Here is a 16,132-nt window from a genome sequence, read left to right as displayed (position 1 = left end):
CAGTCGTTATCGACTGGTTCAGACCCTTCAGAGAATTAGTTGTAAAACAAGAAGATAAAGCTCACATGGCGACAAAGTTTTCAGAATTGGAAAGAAGACTCTTTGGGTGCTGTTGTGACCTGGGGGTCACAATTTTCAAAGAAATAGTAAACAATTAATGTGCCCATATGATCAATTTATCACATTTTCAGGACTTTACCTGTGTTTCTAGGAACTCCTCTGTTGCTTTTTCAAGCTTGTCTTTATCGGACGCCTGAAACATTCAACAACAAAATAAATCAACGGTTAGTTCTTCCACTTTAAGAGGTTATTTTTTTTATCAACTTTGTCAATTGTTTTGTAACATAACTGTTGTGGGGAGCCATGACTGGGTAATCATTACTAACGATTTAACAAAACAGACTTACTCCATTCTCAAGAAGACGATCAGAGCATACTGAACGAAACGTCGAGTTAATCCAACGGTTCTTTTCAGAACCACCCCAACTCATTAGAGATAGTCATTACATGGTGTTACCGCAAACTCTTCTATATCTTATTTCCACCATGCAAAGTTTTAAATCCTACTTAGACTTACTCCTAGTGGAACTTTTGGTAATCCAGTAGACTTGTCCTCAGTCCCTTCATCAGCTTGTAAAGAGGATAGCGTTACTTGTCCCTTTTTTCCTAAAACAAAGAAAACAACCGGGATTGAAGTCACCTGCAGGTAAGTGGACCTTGGTAGGCAAGTGAGTAAGTTAATGGCCAAGTCCTATGAAGCAATTTACAGGCGACCAGCTCCCAACAATCTCCAAGAAGAAATGCTCACATCTTATATTTGAAGGAAATTTTCTAAGTGTCAGAGAGACTCTATTAAATACACAAACATTATGCTACTGAATTTGTCTACTCAGTGTAATAATAATACTAATACTGGAATTTCATACAGCTAAAGTATCTACCAATAAGGTACTAAAGGCTTTAGTTAAAAACAAGTTTAGTTAAGAGTCAAATTTATGTAGCTTTGGCCTGCGTCCTACTCAGCAGCTACTGGCTTGCAAGCCTTGCACTTCACTCATGAAGGGGCACAGCAATTTTTCTCTGGGGAAAAAGTAAATTTTTATGGAAAACTTGCAAGTGCCACCACAGCAAAAGCACAGTACAGAAATTGCTGTGTGTGCCATGGGCTAATTTGAGGCCTGTGTTAGGGTTTAACCATAAAGTTAAATATAAGAACTAGAGGGCGCACTGGCCTATATACACCCCGGCATGCGCGCAGGCGGCCATTTTCTCATTGACAAAACAGCCATCTCACAGCGTGTGTTTGTGCGGCCATTTTGTAAGTTGAACAAACAGCATCGCGTGAGCGTTCAATCAAAGAAACTCAAACGTGTATTTCATGTTCAGCGCGCGTACAGAATGGCACGCTTGTCATCTTGTGGTCCCGTCGGGTTTGTGCAAGCAGCATCACCAGTGCGCCCTCTAGTTCTTGGAACTCTACGGGTTTAACCAAATACTGGCTCTGAACTCAATCACTGCACTCCTATCATGCATCCTAGGTTTTTTTGCTGTGTAATTAAAATTGCTGTGGGTGCCTTAGGTTATTTCAAGGCCTGGGTTAGGGTACAAATATTTGCTACAAACTGCACCCATGTCATGCATCCATTTGTGTTTTCGTCAAAAGAATTCCACAAAATTACCTTTAAAACTTGTGATATTTTCTCTGCCTTCTGGCAACCCTTGGTACATGAACTCAAACATGGGATCTGCGATAACATAGAAGGGATAAAATAAAGACGCAACAAAAACGCAAAGTTTATAGGGGTGTGGTTGTGGCATGAATTCTGGATGAGAATAAATTGGAGGTAAAAAAAGGGGGACAAATATGTGTAGATTATCATTTATGTTTCCTTGTTACTTGCTTTCATGGTTAAAAAATTCACGATTGAAAAAATACCTGAGAGTTTGTTAGTAAAAAACCAAGGATGAATTATAATGAATGTTAAACTGAACACCACCAAGGTTATCTTTCTATTTTTTTTTTTTTTTTTTTTTTAAGAATACATGCCTGGAAATTCATCTTTGAGAGGGCAAGTCCATATTTATTTTGCAAATGGCCTTTGTGTAATTCCTGGCCCGGGAATGGTGAACTCCTGTCTTGGTTTAAATACCAAATTTCCAATGCATCTGGGAAGGCAGAGAAAATACCAAACCAAATGTGAAAGCGAAGAAAGCGTTCACTTGTCTCTAGTTTTGTTTAAACTGTCAACCAGCTCATACGCAACTGTTAAACTTTGCATCGCACTTACCTTGAGGCATTTCAGGCATCCATGAGCGGACCGTGTCCTTGGTGGGCATGGTGCCCTTCAGCCAACCCTTATCAGGGAGATGAATGTGACCGGCGAGTTTCTTCATCTCTGCAACAGCGTGACGGAAAGTTGCGTTGTCTGGAGTGTACTTCTCCATCCATGAGAGATCAGGGAGCTTGTCTATCCAGGAGTTATACGTCTGTTGAATACAAAAAAAGAGCATTATTTTTGTGAAAAATCCAGCAGGTAACTTTTTCTAAAAGCTTGCAGAAGACTCTCTGCCCTTCCTTCCTTCATTTATGAAAAGTGCAGCCTCACATGTGTGAGGATAAGATGCACTACATGCTGCGCATTGCTCCAAGTAAAAATAGCCGGAAATGCTGTCAAGTGCGGAAACATCCCAGATAGTGCGAGTAAAAAGTGTTGGATTTGAAGAGCTACTTTAGCACGGTGGATGAACCCTTAGCGCAAGCTTACACAAACCTGTTACTAAACTTCAGAGAGATAATTTGATGTTTAAAATCTCACCGACTTGAGGGTGACTCCTCCGGCAACAGCGCCACCTATCACCAAGTATCTAATCTTGAAGACCTTCAGCAGCGATCGCACACGCATCATGGATGACATCGCCCTCATGTTAGAGTCATTGAGAATCACTCGTGGACGAACGCAGAGATACATCTTGGAGAACCCGGAATAATTTGCAGCTTGAATATTGATGAGGTTTCTTGAACTCGGTAGAAGTCGGAGAGATACTGTTGTTGGACTGCTCGACAGGGTTGCCTTGGTAACATGATGATCTGGCGCCCTCTTGTGAACAGCCAGTCTCAGTTGCTGCCCACATTGTTGGCTGGGAATTTAACACAAAAATAAAATTCCAAATGAGAAATCTGAATGTATTTTAAAAAGTTTAAAATCCACCCAGATCGCTGACGGATTTCGCTGAACAAAAAAAATGTTCCATCACCTAGCTCTCACGCCACATTGGTGCGTCAGACTGCAATGGTAGTACCATGGAGTACAGTCAATTACAGTGAGTAAACAAATAGTTTGGTTATGAGTAGGCCTACCCGCGTAAGTAAAGTATTTTTTTATGAAATGGGCAGAAAAAACGAAAAATTGCTTTCACAGGTTTTTTTTATCAACACTAACAGTCACTGATAACACAATATTCAATAATGGAACAAACAAAAAAGTGTGTCCAAAAGTATTTGAATATATAGTTATATTTAATAAGACTAGAAAGTTTTAGACCACCCCCCCCCCCCCCCTCCCCAACACAAAACTGTCACTCATTCAGATGTGCACAAATTCACCATCAAAACTTACCCGAACTTGCCCGACAAAACTCTTATCATCTTGCTCAATCTTGAAGCACAAGTACACTCTTAAAATAAGGCCAATATTAGACAGAACTACTCTGGCAAACAAAATGCCCTAAACATATCAATCTTTGTCACCGAATTGCCGAAATAAGGAGACGGTTCAAGGTGAGGTGATGAAATTTTCGACGGGAAATTACCAAAACCCCCGGATGGTCAAGTTCCTGGTATCATTTATCAAGAATTCGGATACCTTTTAACTCGGCCTACTGGCAGGGGAACAGACTAAGCATATTGCCAATATTTTTGTGATTTAGTTTTAAACCATTTATTTAACCTTGAATACAAAATATTTTTCTTATTTTCTATTACTTGTATGTTCAAAAGTATTTTTTTAATTACGAAAGTAATTTTTTTCATAATCATTAACATTTTAACTTTCTAGCCTCGTTCATAATAAAAGATGGCTGCGCCCTCTATGCTGCGCCCTGAGATCATTGCAAGTGGAGTAGTTTTTTATCAACCAATGAATGATTCTAGCTTGATTGATGAATAATGATCTTTGTCGTTTATTTCAGCCTGTAAATTCATGCAAAAGAGTAAGTGGCCTGTTTTCCCATAATTATTTGTTTAAATCACTGTCTTGGAATGGTGAATTTGAGCCATCGACAGTGTCCAGAAAAGGATAAGCAAACAAAATAAACACAACACAACCCAACCTGCGCGCTGTGGCTGTGTAATTGGGAGTGTGCATGGATGGATTGGAATGGCCAACCAAGCCTTCTTCTTCTTCTTCCTTTAAAGTGCTGCTTCAGAAAATTTGAAGATTACCCCACTGTGGCTGGGCGCACGCGTGAAACCATGGGACCGTAAGCCAATCAGGTGCAAAAATATGGGGATGGTGCAAGTAAAAAATGGCCAGCCTGCACGCGCCCGCTCATAATTTTCTTTTTTTTAAAGCCGTCAATTTCCTCAAATAAAGTTGCCCTTTTACCATTCTAATCCAAGGAGAAAATGCTTGGTGCTCTTGCGCTTTCAAAAACGAAGCATACAGAAGTACAGGCTTGATGGGTGATAAATGGTTTTTGATAACAACATTTCCCTACCATATTAATTTTTCTTTTTTTACCCATATATTTACCCACATATTTTCTTACCATTTCATTTTTATTATGATTTAACTCCACAGGCTGAGAATACCCCACAGGTGTCTAGATCTTGACAAACAATGTTTCAACCAGCCAGTCAACCTGAGATCATTCGCAGCAACCAAAAAGACCAATTCTATGTGGATTTCCTTCGCAACTCTTTGGCAGATATATGTCAGTCACTTGCAGGTAATCAAAATAAACAAGGACAGTCACTTCAAGAAGTGGCTGTAATGATTAATAGTGATATTTCAATCGAACAAAGATTTTATGACTCTGAATATGACTGATTGTAGTTTTCATTCATTACAACCCACTAAAACCCAAATTATATTATTCTTAAAGATTTTTTTCTGATTCCTTGATTACTAATAAATGAGTAAACAAGACTTTTATCTATTCTCTAAATAATCTAGTCTTAAACGTAAAAGAGTGGGGCTAACTTTCCAATGACACTGCTGTGTAAGAAATAAATAAACTATCTCGCTTTTTTTTTCAGGACCTAGAGTATGGGCCAGATGGAGAAAGGAACTTGATGTTCTCGGAGAAGTCTTATACTTTGGTCTGACAACAGTCGCAGGTCAATATTCCAAAATTAATGCATCATCACAAAACATTTGTCATAAAATGCAAATCGCTCTGATTTTCATATTTAAATAAAAGGCCTATGTTAGGGATAAAGAATATTATTTGTGTTTTATCGAGTCCTGTGGAGACAAAAGCCACACAGGCGTTTTGTTACTCTGGCGGGATTCAAACCCATGACCATTGCCATTCTTTAGCACTGTTTGTTCCTATTTTCTCAGTAAGTAACACTGTATTTAACTAAAAATTTCGCAGGTGACTTTTATTGTATGTTTTTTTATAATTTTGCCCACAAATCAGAATAAATATTGACAAAAACCAAATGATGACCCTAACTAAGAGATTTGGTGAATTTGTTGCAGGGTATCAGACGTTAGGAGAAGAGTATGTGAGCATTCTTCAGGTAGATCACACACAGAGGGCGGTACCAAACATCAAGGTAAACATTATAATCACCAAGAAAGACATTGATGAGAAAAATGAAATAAGGATTTCTCCTTTTAACAATTGTTGCCAATTGTCAGATTCATTTATTTGAGGACAAATTTTTGATGAGATTGAGATTGCAGACAGACTTAGAAAAAAAAACTGTTGACAAAAATTAACAGCACGCCAGATAAAACAATGGGAGACTTTGGAACGCTACAATGGCAGCAGACTTATGTAGTTCTGAACATGCGCACCATTCTACGAACGATGAATTTACCTGGCAAGTCTGCTGCTACTTAGATGCTCTGAATAAAAACCATCTTTCCTTTAAGTGAACTTTTGTGTTCTTAAAAGAAAATGGAATTACAGGAAACAAATAAATCACAGGTATTGTTGTTTTTTAAATCGCATGTCCGATTATCCCCCAACTTCTATATTTCAGAGGAGGTTGGCTCTTGTACTAATGTACTCCTGCTCGCCCTACCTTCTGGACAGACTGCTTGCTTACATTCCAAAGCTCTTGGAAACCGACAGAGCAGCGGAAAGAATAAGTCCAGAGCGACGGCAGAGAATTTCCAAGATGATTCCTGTATTGAGACACGCAGTAGCCATCATCCAGAGGACCCACATGGCCCTATTTTATCTCAGAGGGGTGTTCTACCACTTAGCCAAACGATGGACAGGAATACAGTATGTGAGTGTGACAAATAGGAGGGGCTGATTATTACCCCCCCCCTGATGAAAATGGAGTAGTCTTACACTATTTTTCTCCAGAAACACCAGAGCTTGAGCTCAGTGGTCTTTATTGCTCAGCCAATTGTATTTGCACTGGTAATCCATTTCTGCTTTGGCAGGAATATTTCTGCTTACAAGCTTTATGAAATCGGTCCCAGATGAGTGACTTGTACCTTGATTTTGATCACACTATTACACCAGTGTAAAAGTGTGGGTAGGTATCCACATTCAAACCGGGGACCTATAACAAAAGGGACAATAGGTCCATGGTTGCTATCACAAAGGAAATCATTGTGGTCCCCGGTTGCTATCACAAAGAGTTGGAACAAAGGAGGGTCCCCGTTTGCAGGTGTTTACACACTTACGTGTGTGTGTGTGTGTGTTGTTTATCTTTTGATAAAGACTCTGCTAGGGTCGAAATGTCAGCACATTACCAATCTTTTTAAACATTGTTATTTACAGTTATTGGTGCGCAGAGGTCCAGGCTATGGTAGTATGAAACCAAGCTTCAAGGTCTTAGCCTGGTTGTCATTAATTCAGCTCACAGCAAGTCTTCTACACTCACTGTATAAGATGAAAGCAGGACAAGGCACAGTAACGACTGGAACGGAGACTACATCTGAATCTGACCTCAAAAGGTACTAGCAAATCAGAACAGGCAAACTCTTAATGCACGCATTCTATCTTTTGCATCCCTGTGGAGACATTCTTTGTTTTCTTTTTCCCTGTAGTTAAGAACCTCCAATAGACTTTGTACTCAAATTTGTGGAGCACCACTGTCTTTAGAATTCTGTTTGTGTTCCCTTTTTTCTGCTTCGTCTCCATATGGTAGTGAATATAAAATCAGAATTATGACCGTATTAAGTTCAGTTAGTTCAGTTAGTTCAACAGTAACATCAGTTATTTAAAACCTACTGGCGATCCAGGCAGTCACGGTGGTCTAGTTAAAGACATCTGCTCTGGAATAGCAAAGGTCGTGAGTTTGAATCCTGGCCGAGTAATATGCCTGTGATTTTTGTTTCACAGAACTCGGTAAAAGTACTGAATACATAGTGCTTATGTAGGGGTAAGACCAAATCATATTTAAAATTCCTTTATTCGGATGTTATTTTAAGAGTGGCGGAAGACGGCAGAGGAACAAACCCCGCCCTGCGCTGTCCCCTGTGTCTAGAGACAAGGCGTAACTCAACTGCCACACCCTGTGGGCATCTCTTCTGCTGGGAGTGCATCACCGAGTGGTGTGCCACAAAGGTAAGTTTACTTGTTCGGGACATTGTTTTCCCAAATTTTATTTTAGTCGGCACACCTAAATCTCTGCATTTGAAATCAGGTCACAATGAAATCGGGCCACATAAAACCAGAGATGTAGGAGAGATAGCGTGTCGTGACCTAGCGGTTAAGAGGACTGGTGTTTCTAAGTTCGTTGAATCCTGGTTGTGGCACTTGTGCCCCGTTGTTTACAAGTTTCCTTGGGCATGAGAGCTACCTCCTTAGTTTCATCCTTGATTTTTTTAACCAGAAATAAATAAATACTCCAAATAATAATGCAATTCTTTGATTAAAAATTTATATTATGGTTTGGTTACAGGCTGAATGTCCTTTGTGTCGGGAAAAGTTCCAACTGTCCAGACTCGTTTACCTGCAGAATTTTGATTCTAGGTAACGGTTGTTTTAATCCGTAGTATGTTTGGCTAAAGACCATTCCATATCTCCAAAAATTCTCAACTCTTGTGGCAAATCAACACCCAAGTGTCTGGATAAAAATTAGTAACCTGTTTCAAAGCAATCATTAAAATGGCCTGAGGTAGATTTCACAAAGAGTTAGGACTAGTCCTAGGAGATATTGAAAACTTAAGGCTAGTCCTAAGTTAGGACGAGTAAACTCATCCCAAGTCGAGATAGGACTAGTCTTTACTCTTTGTGAAATCCATCCCTGTCCAACAAAGTCAAACTTCACAAATTGGATTTTAGAGAATCTGGACTGCAAACGTTATTTAACACTGCTGTGCGATATCTGTTAGCCAGTGTGACCACTGCTGTATTACTCTCTATGAATCAAGATAATGTTCAGCATTGGTGCAAACTTTTCAAAAGTATAGACTGACAAAAAAGTTTGAGTTGTGCGTATATATATTTATTGATATAAATTTATATAAAGATTATTTGTTTAAATTTTAAATTATACTTTATGGAATGTGTCATATTTGATTTTAAGGCAATATAATTTGGTAAACAAAAGCAGTAAAGGAATACAAGTTCTTTTCAAGAAAATAAAAGTAAAAGTTTTCATTTCATGAATAAGTAAAAACAAAAATGCACTTGAAATTAATTTTGTTATAATATTCAGAAATCAAAATACAAAAAAAAGAAAAAGAAAAAAACCTTAAAACATAATTAATGTTACTTCTTCTTAAGAATGTCTTGCTCAGTACTTGATTGAATACATTTATACTTCTATGAACATACTTTTAAAGTTTCACAGCGATACATCAATACCCGTACAAGAGTGCTGTTTTTGTAGTATTTATAGATTCTTCACATAAATCGGAAGAATACTTCTGTTGATGACAGGAATTCAAAATAAACAAGTCCTGATAAAAAAAGAATTACATTTGATTGCAAGATATGGTTGACATTATATTTGTTCTTCTTCTGATGCATTTGTGGCATGGTTCAGGGCAAGGTACAAGGGTTATATTACTATTATATGTATAGTTTTAAGTTTAGGACCAAATTACAAAGTCTAACCGAGTACAAACTCAAAAATTAGTTAATAACCTGATGTTTTATCCCTGGGACAGTCTTTGAAATGCCATAGGTCCTTTTGGTTGGTTAGCAGTTTGCAACTGCCAATTTCCAACTGCCAATTTCCATTTTCCCATGAGTACATGTGTTTGCAAAGCTTACACATACCTTTGCTTACAGCAACAAAATTATGGACTGGATGAATATATTCACAGAATACAAAGGCGAGGTTATTTTCAACAGGTGCACTAAATAAATACTGCATAGAACGTAAAAGGGTTTTGTACATACCACAACATTTCTCAACAGGAAAAAGAATAGCAAGTTATAAACCTTTAAATCGGGAAAAGATATGACTGTAGTTTGTACAAAATTTGGGAAAATTTCTGGCATTGGTTGTACGGTAACAGATTGTGCCACAGCGTCCGAAAGACCTTAACAATGGGCTGTATAAAGAGAAGGTACACATTTGGTAATTGTCAAAGATCAGTCTTCTCACTTGGTGTATCCCAACATAAGCACAAAATAACAAGCCTGTGAAAATTTGAGCTAAATTGGTGTACCTTCCCTTTAAATAGTTCTAGTAATTCAAAATGGGGTCTATACAAACTTGTACCTGTAGTAACAAAAAAATGAGGGCTATAACAAAACTGCAGACAAAATTCTATACAACTATGGTGTGTAGTAATAAATTCTGTTAACTTAAGTTAGTACAGCCATTTAGAAGAAAATGTTAGTAATTGTGGGAAATAAACGAACCAGGGGTGGATTTCACAAAGAGTTAAGACTAGTCTTATCCCAAGTTAGGACGAGTTGCACATCCTAACTTAGACTTTGCCTTAAGTTTTTAATAACTCCTAGGACTAGTCCTACGTTGGGACTATCTTTGGACTATCTTTGTTAGATCAACCCCAGAGATCCTAACTGTGCATTTGGAATATGGTGTCACGGTTCATCGCTAAACACCTGTTAAAGGTTGTGCACTACATTACAAGTGGTTGTCGCTCCTCATCAAGGTCTTCATATTCAGGTGGGTCCCCCACGCTGTAGACGACAAAAAGCGCAGACGTAATCGCAGCCAAGAAACTGAATCCACTCGCAAAGAGGACTATCGTTATCTTAGTACCTGTGAGAGAGATGAGAGCGCCTAAGATGGCCGACACGAACATCTGCGCTAAGAAAGTGATGCTGGCGAGACAAGCAACATCAGTGCCCAGACCTCGTTTGGACCGCGCTGCGTCATTCATGTTCTGCCATGGACAAACAAAAAGAACGGTTAAACTAAAATTAATAATAACATGCAGTTCTTAGATAGCACTTCACCACGCCCCAGGTAAACTTGTGGACAGGTCGTTAAATCTCTGTCGCAGTATATTCTTGCGACTCTCTCGGAATGAAATTGTTTTGCACAAAGATTTGACTAGGAATTAAAAGAGGTGGAAATTTATGAATATGGTAAATATAGTTTGGTGACTGACACAAGTTTATTTTCAAATAACATACCTTGTAGCTGTCGTGATAGTCAGCCAAAAGGCCATAGGGCAGAGTGGTGACAGTTGCAAACATGACCCCTGAGGTCACATTCAGGGCAAGGGTCGCAGGGATACTGTCACTAAAGATGGCCATACATCCAACACCAACAGCGTATATGGTTTGTCCCAAGACATAATTTGTGCGAGGTGCTATGTAAGAAGATAGCTTGTTCAATAAAGCTAGAACAAAACAAAACAAATATCATATAGTAAGGTTTGTGGTAACACCATGTAATGATAATCTCTAATCGAGTTAATAATAATAATAACCGCATTTCTATAGCGCCCAACACCTCCAAAAGAAAGTCTCTAAGTTGGGGTGGTTTAGCAAAGAGTTGTTGGTTTCAACTCGAAGTTTCGATCAGTATGCTCTTATCGTCTTCTGGAGAAAGCAGAAGAAATCCTACTTACAACAAGTATCGTTATTTCACCCAGAGTTTCGCTTTTGTCAAAGTGAAGTTGTTTGGATAATGGTTGAACAATGACTTACTTGCATAGACGATCACCGATCCAGAAAATATTACCATTCCCCAACATCCCATCTGGACACCGTCGTCGTACAAGTTTCGTTTCTCGGAACCTTCTGGAGCTGTAGGACTTCCTGAAAGGAAAAGAAAACAACGCTTTCAATATAAAAAAATCTACAAGAAATGTATTTACTGTTCCAAATCCATCAGTATATCTTCTTGGCATCAGTGGTCGCAGAACCTTCTGGAGCTGTAGGAATTCCTGAAAGGAAAAGAAACAACGCTTTCAATAAAAAAATCTACAAGAAATGTTGTTATTGTTCCAAATCCATCAGTATATCTTCTTGGCATCAGTGGGCGCAGGTTGGCATAGTGGTATCATTCCTTGCCTTCCACCTATAAAACCCAGGTTCGAATCCACAAGGGGGCACTTTGTGGATTGGGTTTCAGTCCCTGCTTGATGGCTTGGGTTTCCCTGGAATAACTCTCTGAGGTTTTTCTCCCATCTAAAACTGAAACTTCTTTCCTTGTCTTTTCTCCATTACACGGTTCTTGGCTAGTACAGTGATTAAAGACAGTGGACACTATTGGTAATTGTCAAAGATCAGTCTTCGCACTTGGTGTATCTCAACATATGCATAAAATAACGAACCTGTGAAAATTTGAACTTGATTGGTCGTCCGAGTTGCGAGATAACTATGAAAGAAAGAAAAACCTTGCCGAACAAAGTTGCGTGCTTTGAGATGCTTGATTTCGAGACCTCAAATTCTAAACTTGAGGTCTTGAAATCAAATTTGTGGAAAATTACTTCTTTCTCGAAAACTACGTAACTTCAGAGGGAGCTGTTTCTCACAATGTTTTATACTATCAATTTCTCCCCATTACTTGTTACAAAGTGAGGTTTTATGCTGATAATGATTTTGAGTAATTACCAATAGTGTCCACTGCCTTTAAGTTCGCTTTTCTGTGAGTCAGTCGTTGGCTTCACAACCAGAATAAATTTAAAACGAATTGAAGCAATTAACAGTATAAAGTGCCTCGCTCAAGGACACAATTGTGTCAGACTGACCAGGCCAGGATTCGAACCCTCATTCTGTACATTACAAACCTTCTGTCTAGTCTACCTCCCAAGACCTTTGGGTGACCACTCAGTATCGAGTCATTCTTATAAGGCAACTGAACAATAAAGATTTAATTAACACTTAGAAACATTTTGTCTTGGTATCTAAGAAAACAATTGAGGGAGTAAAAAAGAAAGTAACCAGAATAAATGTAGTGAAAATCATGCCTGATTTACCTTTATACACCACCTCTGCCATATAGTCCGTGTAGAACAGAAAGATGGACACCAAGGCTGACCACCCGATGAAATGATTCAGGCACAGCCAACGTAACTCACTCGGCATCTTAACAATAGACATCAGAAGCTTTCCAGCCGAAACCGTCTCCTCCTTCGATTCGAATTCTGAATCTTCCCAATCGTCCATTCCTGACCCTGACGATGTCGGGTTCGACGTCGACGGATACTCATCAACCCTTGACGTCGAGGCACTATTGATGTTGGAATCTGTTAAACTCTTTCCATAACTCTGCTCTTTGCTGTTGATGCTTCTGGCTGGACTCGAAACAGCTGGATCTAGACTACCCTGCGAAGTGAACAAGGAGTCGTAGCTCAATTGCTTTCTCTTGCTGGCTGCTTTCGGTACGCCGCTGTCAAATCGTTGGTATCCGTTCCTTTCTTGATTCACTCTGTCTTTTTTAGGGGCTGGAGGCAGTGGTTTTTCTTTGATGCTGAAGAGGGTAAGCGTGAAGCATGTGAAACAGACGATGCAATTGAAGAGGAACACTACTCGTAACTGACTACCAAGGGCTTTGCCCATGGCGTTCGATTCCCAATCAATACCGTTAAATATATAACCTGCCCCAGCACCAAGACCTATCAAAGAAAAAAGAGCATTTATAGTCAATAACTTCTGTAATAACTTGGTGTAAACAGTGGACAGTAGCTACACTGAATCTAGAGAATTTATAAGTGTTCCTTCAATTGTTGAATTATTCATAAGTTGTTTATTATTGCTTTTGTTTGAGTCTGTGTGTGTGTTACAAACTCTACAAAACATATACCGACTGGTATAGTTTAGTCACTAGTGGACGTCTATCTCCTTCAGGCCTGTGAGTGACTAGAAGAGGGTCCTAATTTCCTTGGCCTTTGACCTTGAAAAATTCCACCTCTTCTAGTCACTCACAAGAGTCCATAGACATGCACATACGGATCCATTACCAGACCATTCCAGGCCTTGCTTTGGTTTTAGAGACTTCTTACAAAGAATTCATAACCAGAGACGTTAAACCTTAGACGTTTTTCCAAAGAATTCTTAATCAGAAACATTAAACCAACGATTTTTGGGAGTTTGTTGAGTTCCTTGACGGGAAGATCATCTAAACGAACAAACCCTAAATACATACCTCCAAGGACAGCTCTGATGTTCAGACCCTTGTCGACATCAGCCAGGTTACAGACGTCGATGATGTAGGACTTGGAGGGACTGTCGCAGGAATCTGCACAAAAGTCCAGAATGACGACACCAATCACCGTCAGTATCAGTCCAACTTGGTGATCTGTCCACAGAAATGTGAAAAATTTATTAGAACATTTTATTCTAATCAACAAAATTGTGACAGAATGTTTAACCACTTCAGATTTGTATTGTGAAAAATTGTCAGAAAAGATTAGTTTTGAGAACTTTTAAGACCTTTGAACTTGAGTAATCTTTTCCCTGATCATTGCCAGAATAAAACCCTGATTTGACAAAGAAAATACAACAAAGGTTGTCATAATTGGCACCGCAATTCACTGAACTTTGGCCCTTACAAAATAACCCCAAAAAAGAATATTACACTCAGGTTTTCCAACACCTGTTGTCCCTATATGTATCTAGGTGCGACAAAACAGAGCACGGTAGGTGCATGCCTGTGCTCGCTTCACAATTTGAGATGTACAATGTATCAATTTTATTTCTGTCAGCCATCCAGCTGGCATCAAAAACATGATTTTCTTCCGTCCACTGTAAAACCAGTCCAGAAAAAGTGAAGTGGTATAAAATAGCCAGCGTTTACAATAATTCAGATACTCACCAGGAGCAACATCACCAGCCAATAACCCAAGATCTCTCCCATTCAGAAACAGTGTGAAGCCAATGATGATACCAACACACAACACAAGAATGAAAGGTCGTCTTCTCCCCCAGAAGCATCGGCAACGATCACTCAGCGTTCCAATCACCGGTGATAAAAAGAAACCCAGCGTCGGACTCAGCAGCCACGTCAAACTATAGAGGGAGTTAGGTAGGCCCATCTGTAACAACAGGGGTATGACTAAGGCCGTCTCCATCGCATAACAGAACTCGATCCCAAGGACCACCAAGTTCAGGCTGATGAGTTGCCATAGCGATCGTTTCGGACGATCAGTTTCTGTGTCCTCCGGAACTGGAATAATATCTCCTGTTGGGAGGATGGCATCTGAGGTAGATGTCCAGCTTAGCGTGGAATCCTTTCGGCTTCGGTGGGTTTCACTCCTCGACTCTCCTGATAAGCCAGGAGAAGAGGTGGTACTGATTGTTCTTGTCCGCGAGAAAGTCCGGGTTCTAAAGTCAAATAGATATATATTTTTAGATTCTTTCCGGTTTCCAAATATATAAATAGATAACCTTCCGTATGGCGCCACCACTTTTTCACTCATTAAAAAAAAAAGGGGATATCTCAGTCATTGAGGTAAATTAGATACTATATTATTTCATATCGAATGAAAAAGTGGTGGAGCCATAAGAAAACTTTTCCAAATAATCAAGCACAAATAAAAATGCATTCAAGACTTTTGTCCCAACATGTCCAACTGTCCCAACCAAACTCCTAAAGAGCTTGATGCTTATTGGAAGGAATCAATGATAGGATATGGGGTCACAAAGGTATAAGGCTAAACAATTTCTCCCATCAATCGTAAGTAAGACTAGAGATACTATTATAGCAAGTAGGACTGAACCACCTCTGCGAATTAAACCATGGAGGCGGGAAAAAGCAAAGATTATTGGAGATAAAAAAAGGTCAACTTACCTCATTTTAACCAGTCGTTTTCAACACCAGCCACACACAAAAATATGGTACTACTATATAGTCTACTACAGGGCAGTGTACTGGCTAATGCTGGTGCTGGCCTCCCTTCGACACAAAAGCAACAGTCACGACACGAGGGCACCAAAAAGGAGTCAATTGCGAAACTTGTAATGCATGACGGTAGCTGTAGATAGCATAAGCTGATCAACTAAATCGAGTGTCTTGCAAAATGAGTGATCTTGTACGTCGAAATCTTGAACAGGCACATCTTTTTTGGGTCGCAGGTGAAACCAAGTCGACGCATGCATGGATCTGTATCTGTAGAAGTCAAAAGCAGACTACGACATAAACGTGAAGTCTCAGTGTTCCCAGTTTGATAAAAGACATAACTCGTCAGTCGATTGTGGTAATTGTTTGCATAAACAGATAACACAAATAACGGTGAACAGCTAATCTGATTAATGTAGCCCCTTTTGGGTCCACGATGTGTGCACTTGATGCCGGTCGAGTGTTCACGTGTACGCGTGGGAACTGAAATGGGTACAAGGGTGCCAAGAGGTGTAACTTTTTGTACTGGTGGGTACGGGACTACGGGCACATGCTGCTGCAGGATTCGCATATAAATCCGGACCCATTCCACTTCATTTGATGGGGTAGTTTTCTTTACTTTTTCAAGATATGCTGAATCAGTGTTTATGATAAATCCAGTTCACTGATTATATACAAAAGAGTTGATCAGGGACTCAAAAACGTTTTTGGGTTTATGAGACG

General features: G+C 39.4%; 3 protein-coding genes across 4 annotated transcripts in view; 1 reads left to right on the top strand and 2 right to left on the bottom strand.

The window, feature by feature from the left end:
* LOC139950571 (dynamin-like GTPase OPA1, mitochondrial) overlaps positions 1 to 3,813 on the bottom strand; it is a 69,980-nt gene extending 66,167 nt beyond the window's left edge. The window contains exons 1-6 of one of the 2 annotated variants that reach the window (XM_071949319.1): positions 3,618 to 3,813; positions 2,817 to 3,138; positions 2,289 to 2,487; positions 1,680 to 1,745; positions 578 to 666; positions 200 to 253 (exon numbers count right to left, since the gene is read on the bottom strand). In XM_071949319.1, coding sequence (XP_071805420.1) covers positions 200 to 253; positions 578 to 666; positions 1,680 to 1,745; positions 2,289 to 2,487; positions 2,817 to 3,138; positions 3,618 to 3,646 — 759 coding nt within the window. In that variant the 5' untranslated portion in view covers positions 3,647 to 3,813. The remainder of the gene's footprint in view (positions 1 to 199; positions 254 to 577; positions 667 to 1,679; positions 1,746 to 2,288; positions 2,488 to 2,816; positions 3,139 to 3,617) is intronic. The other variant, XM_071949320.1, reaches the window with a different exon arrangement.
* Positions 3,814 to 4,077: 264 nt separating this feature from the next.
* LOC139950819 (peroxisome biogenesis factor 10-like) lies at positions 4,078 to 9,650 on the top strand. Its single transcript, XM_071949642.1, has 8 exons — positions 4,078 to 4,209; positions 4,800 to 4,947; positions 5,258 to 5,338; positions 5,706 to 5,782; positions 6,215 to 6,466; positions 6,970 to 7,145; positions 7,623 to 7,758; positions 8,096 to 9,650. The coding sequence occupies exons 2-8, from the start codon at positions 4,839 to 4,841 to the stop codon at positions 8,168 to 8,170; spliced, it is 906 nt and encodes a 301-aa protein (XP_071805743.1). The 5' UTR covers positions 4,078 to 4,209; positions 4,800 to 4,838; the 3' UTR covers positions 8,171 to 9,650.
* Positions 9,651 to 9,843: 193 nt separating this feature from the next.
* LOC139950818 (proton-associated sugar transporter A-like) lies at positions 9,844 to 15,914 on the bottom strand. The gene is made up of 7 exons (XM_071949641.1): positions 15,362 to 15,914; positions 14,387 to 14,895; positions 13,718 to 13,870; positions 12,549 to 13,187; positions 11,275 to 11,385; positions 10,756 to 10,964; positions 9,844 to 10,502 (listed from the first exon to the last, which is right to left on the bottom strand). The coding sequence occupies exons 1-7, from the start codon at positions 15,364 to 15,366 to the stop codon at positions 10,236 to 10,238; spliced, it is 1,893 nt and encodes a 630-aa protein (XP_071805742.1). The 5' UTR covers positions 15,367 to 15,914; the 3' UTR covers positions 9,844 to 10,235.
* Between the last annotated feature and the right edge of the window lie 218 nt (positions 15,915 to 16,132).

The sequence above is a fragment of the Asterias amurensis genome, chromosome 18 (genome assembly GCF_032118995.1).
Source record: "Asterias amurensis chromosome 18, ASM3211899v1".
NCBI lineage: Eukaryota > Metazoa > Echinodermata > Asteroidea > Forcipulatida > Asteriidae > Asterias > Asterias amurensis.
This window is presented reverse-complemented; position numbering and strand designations above follow the sequence as displayed.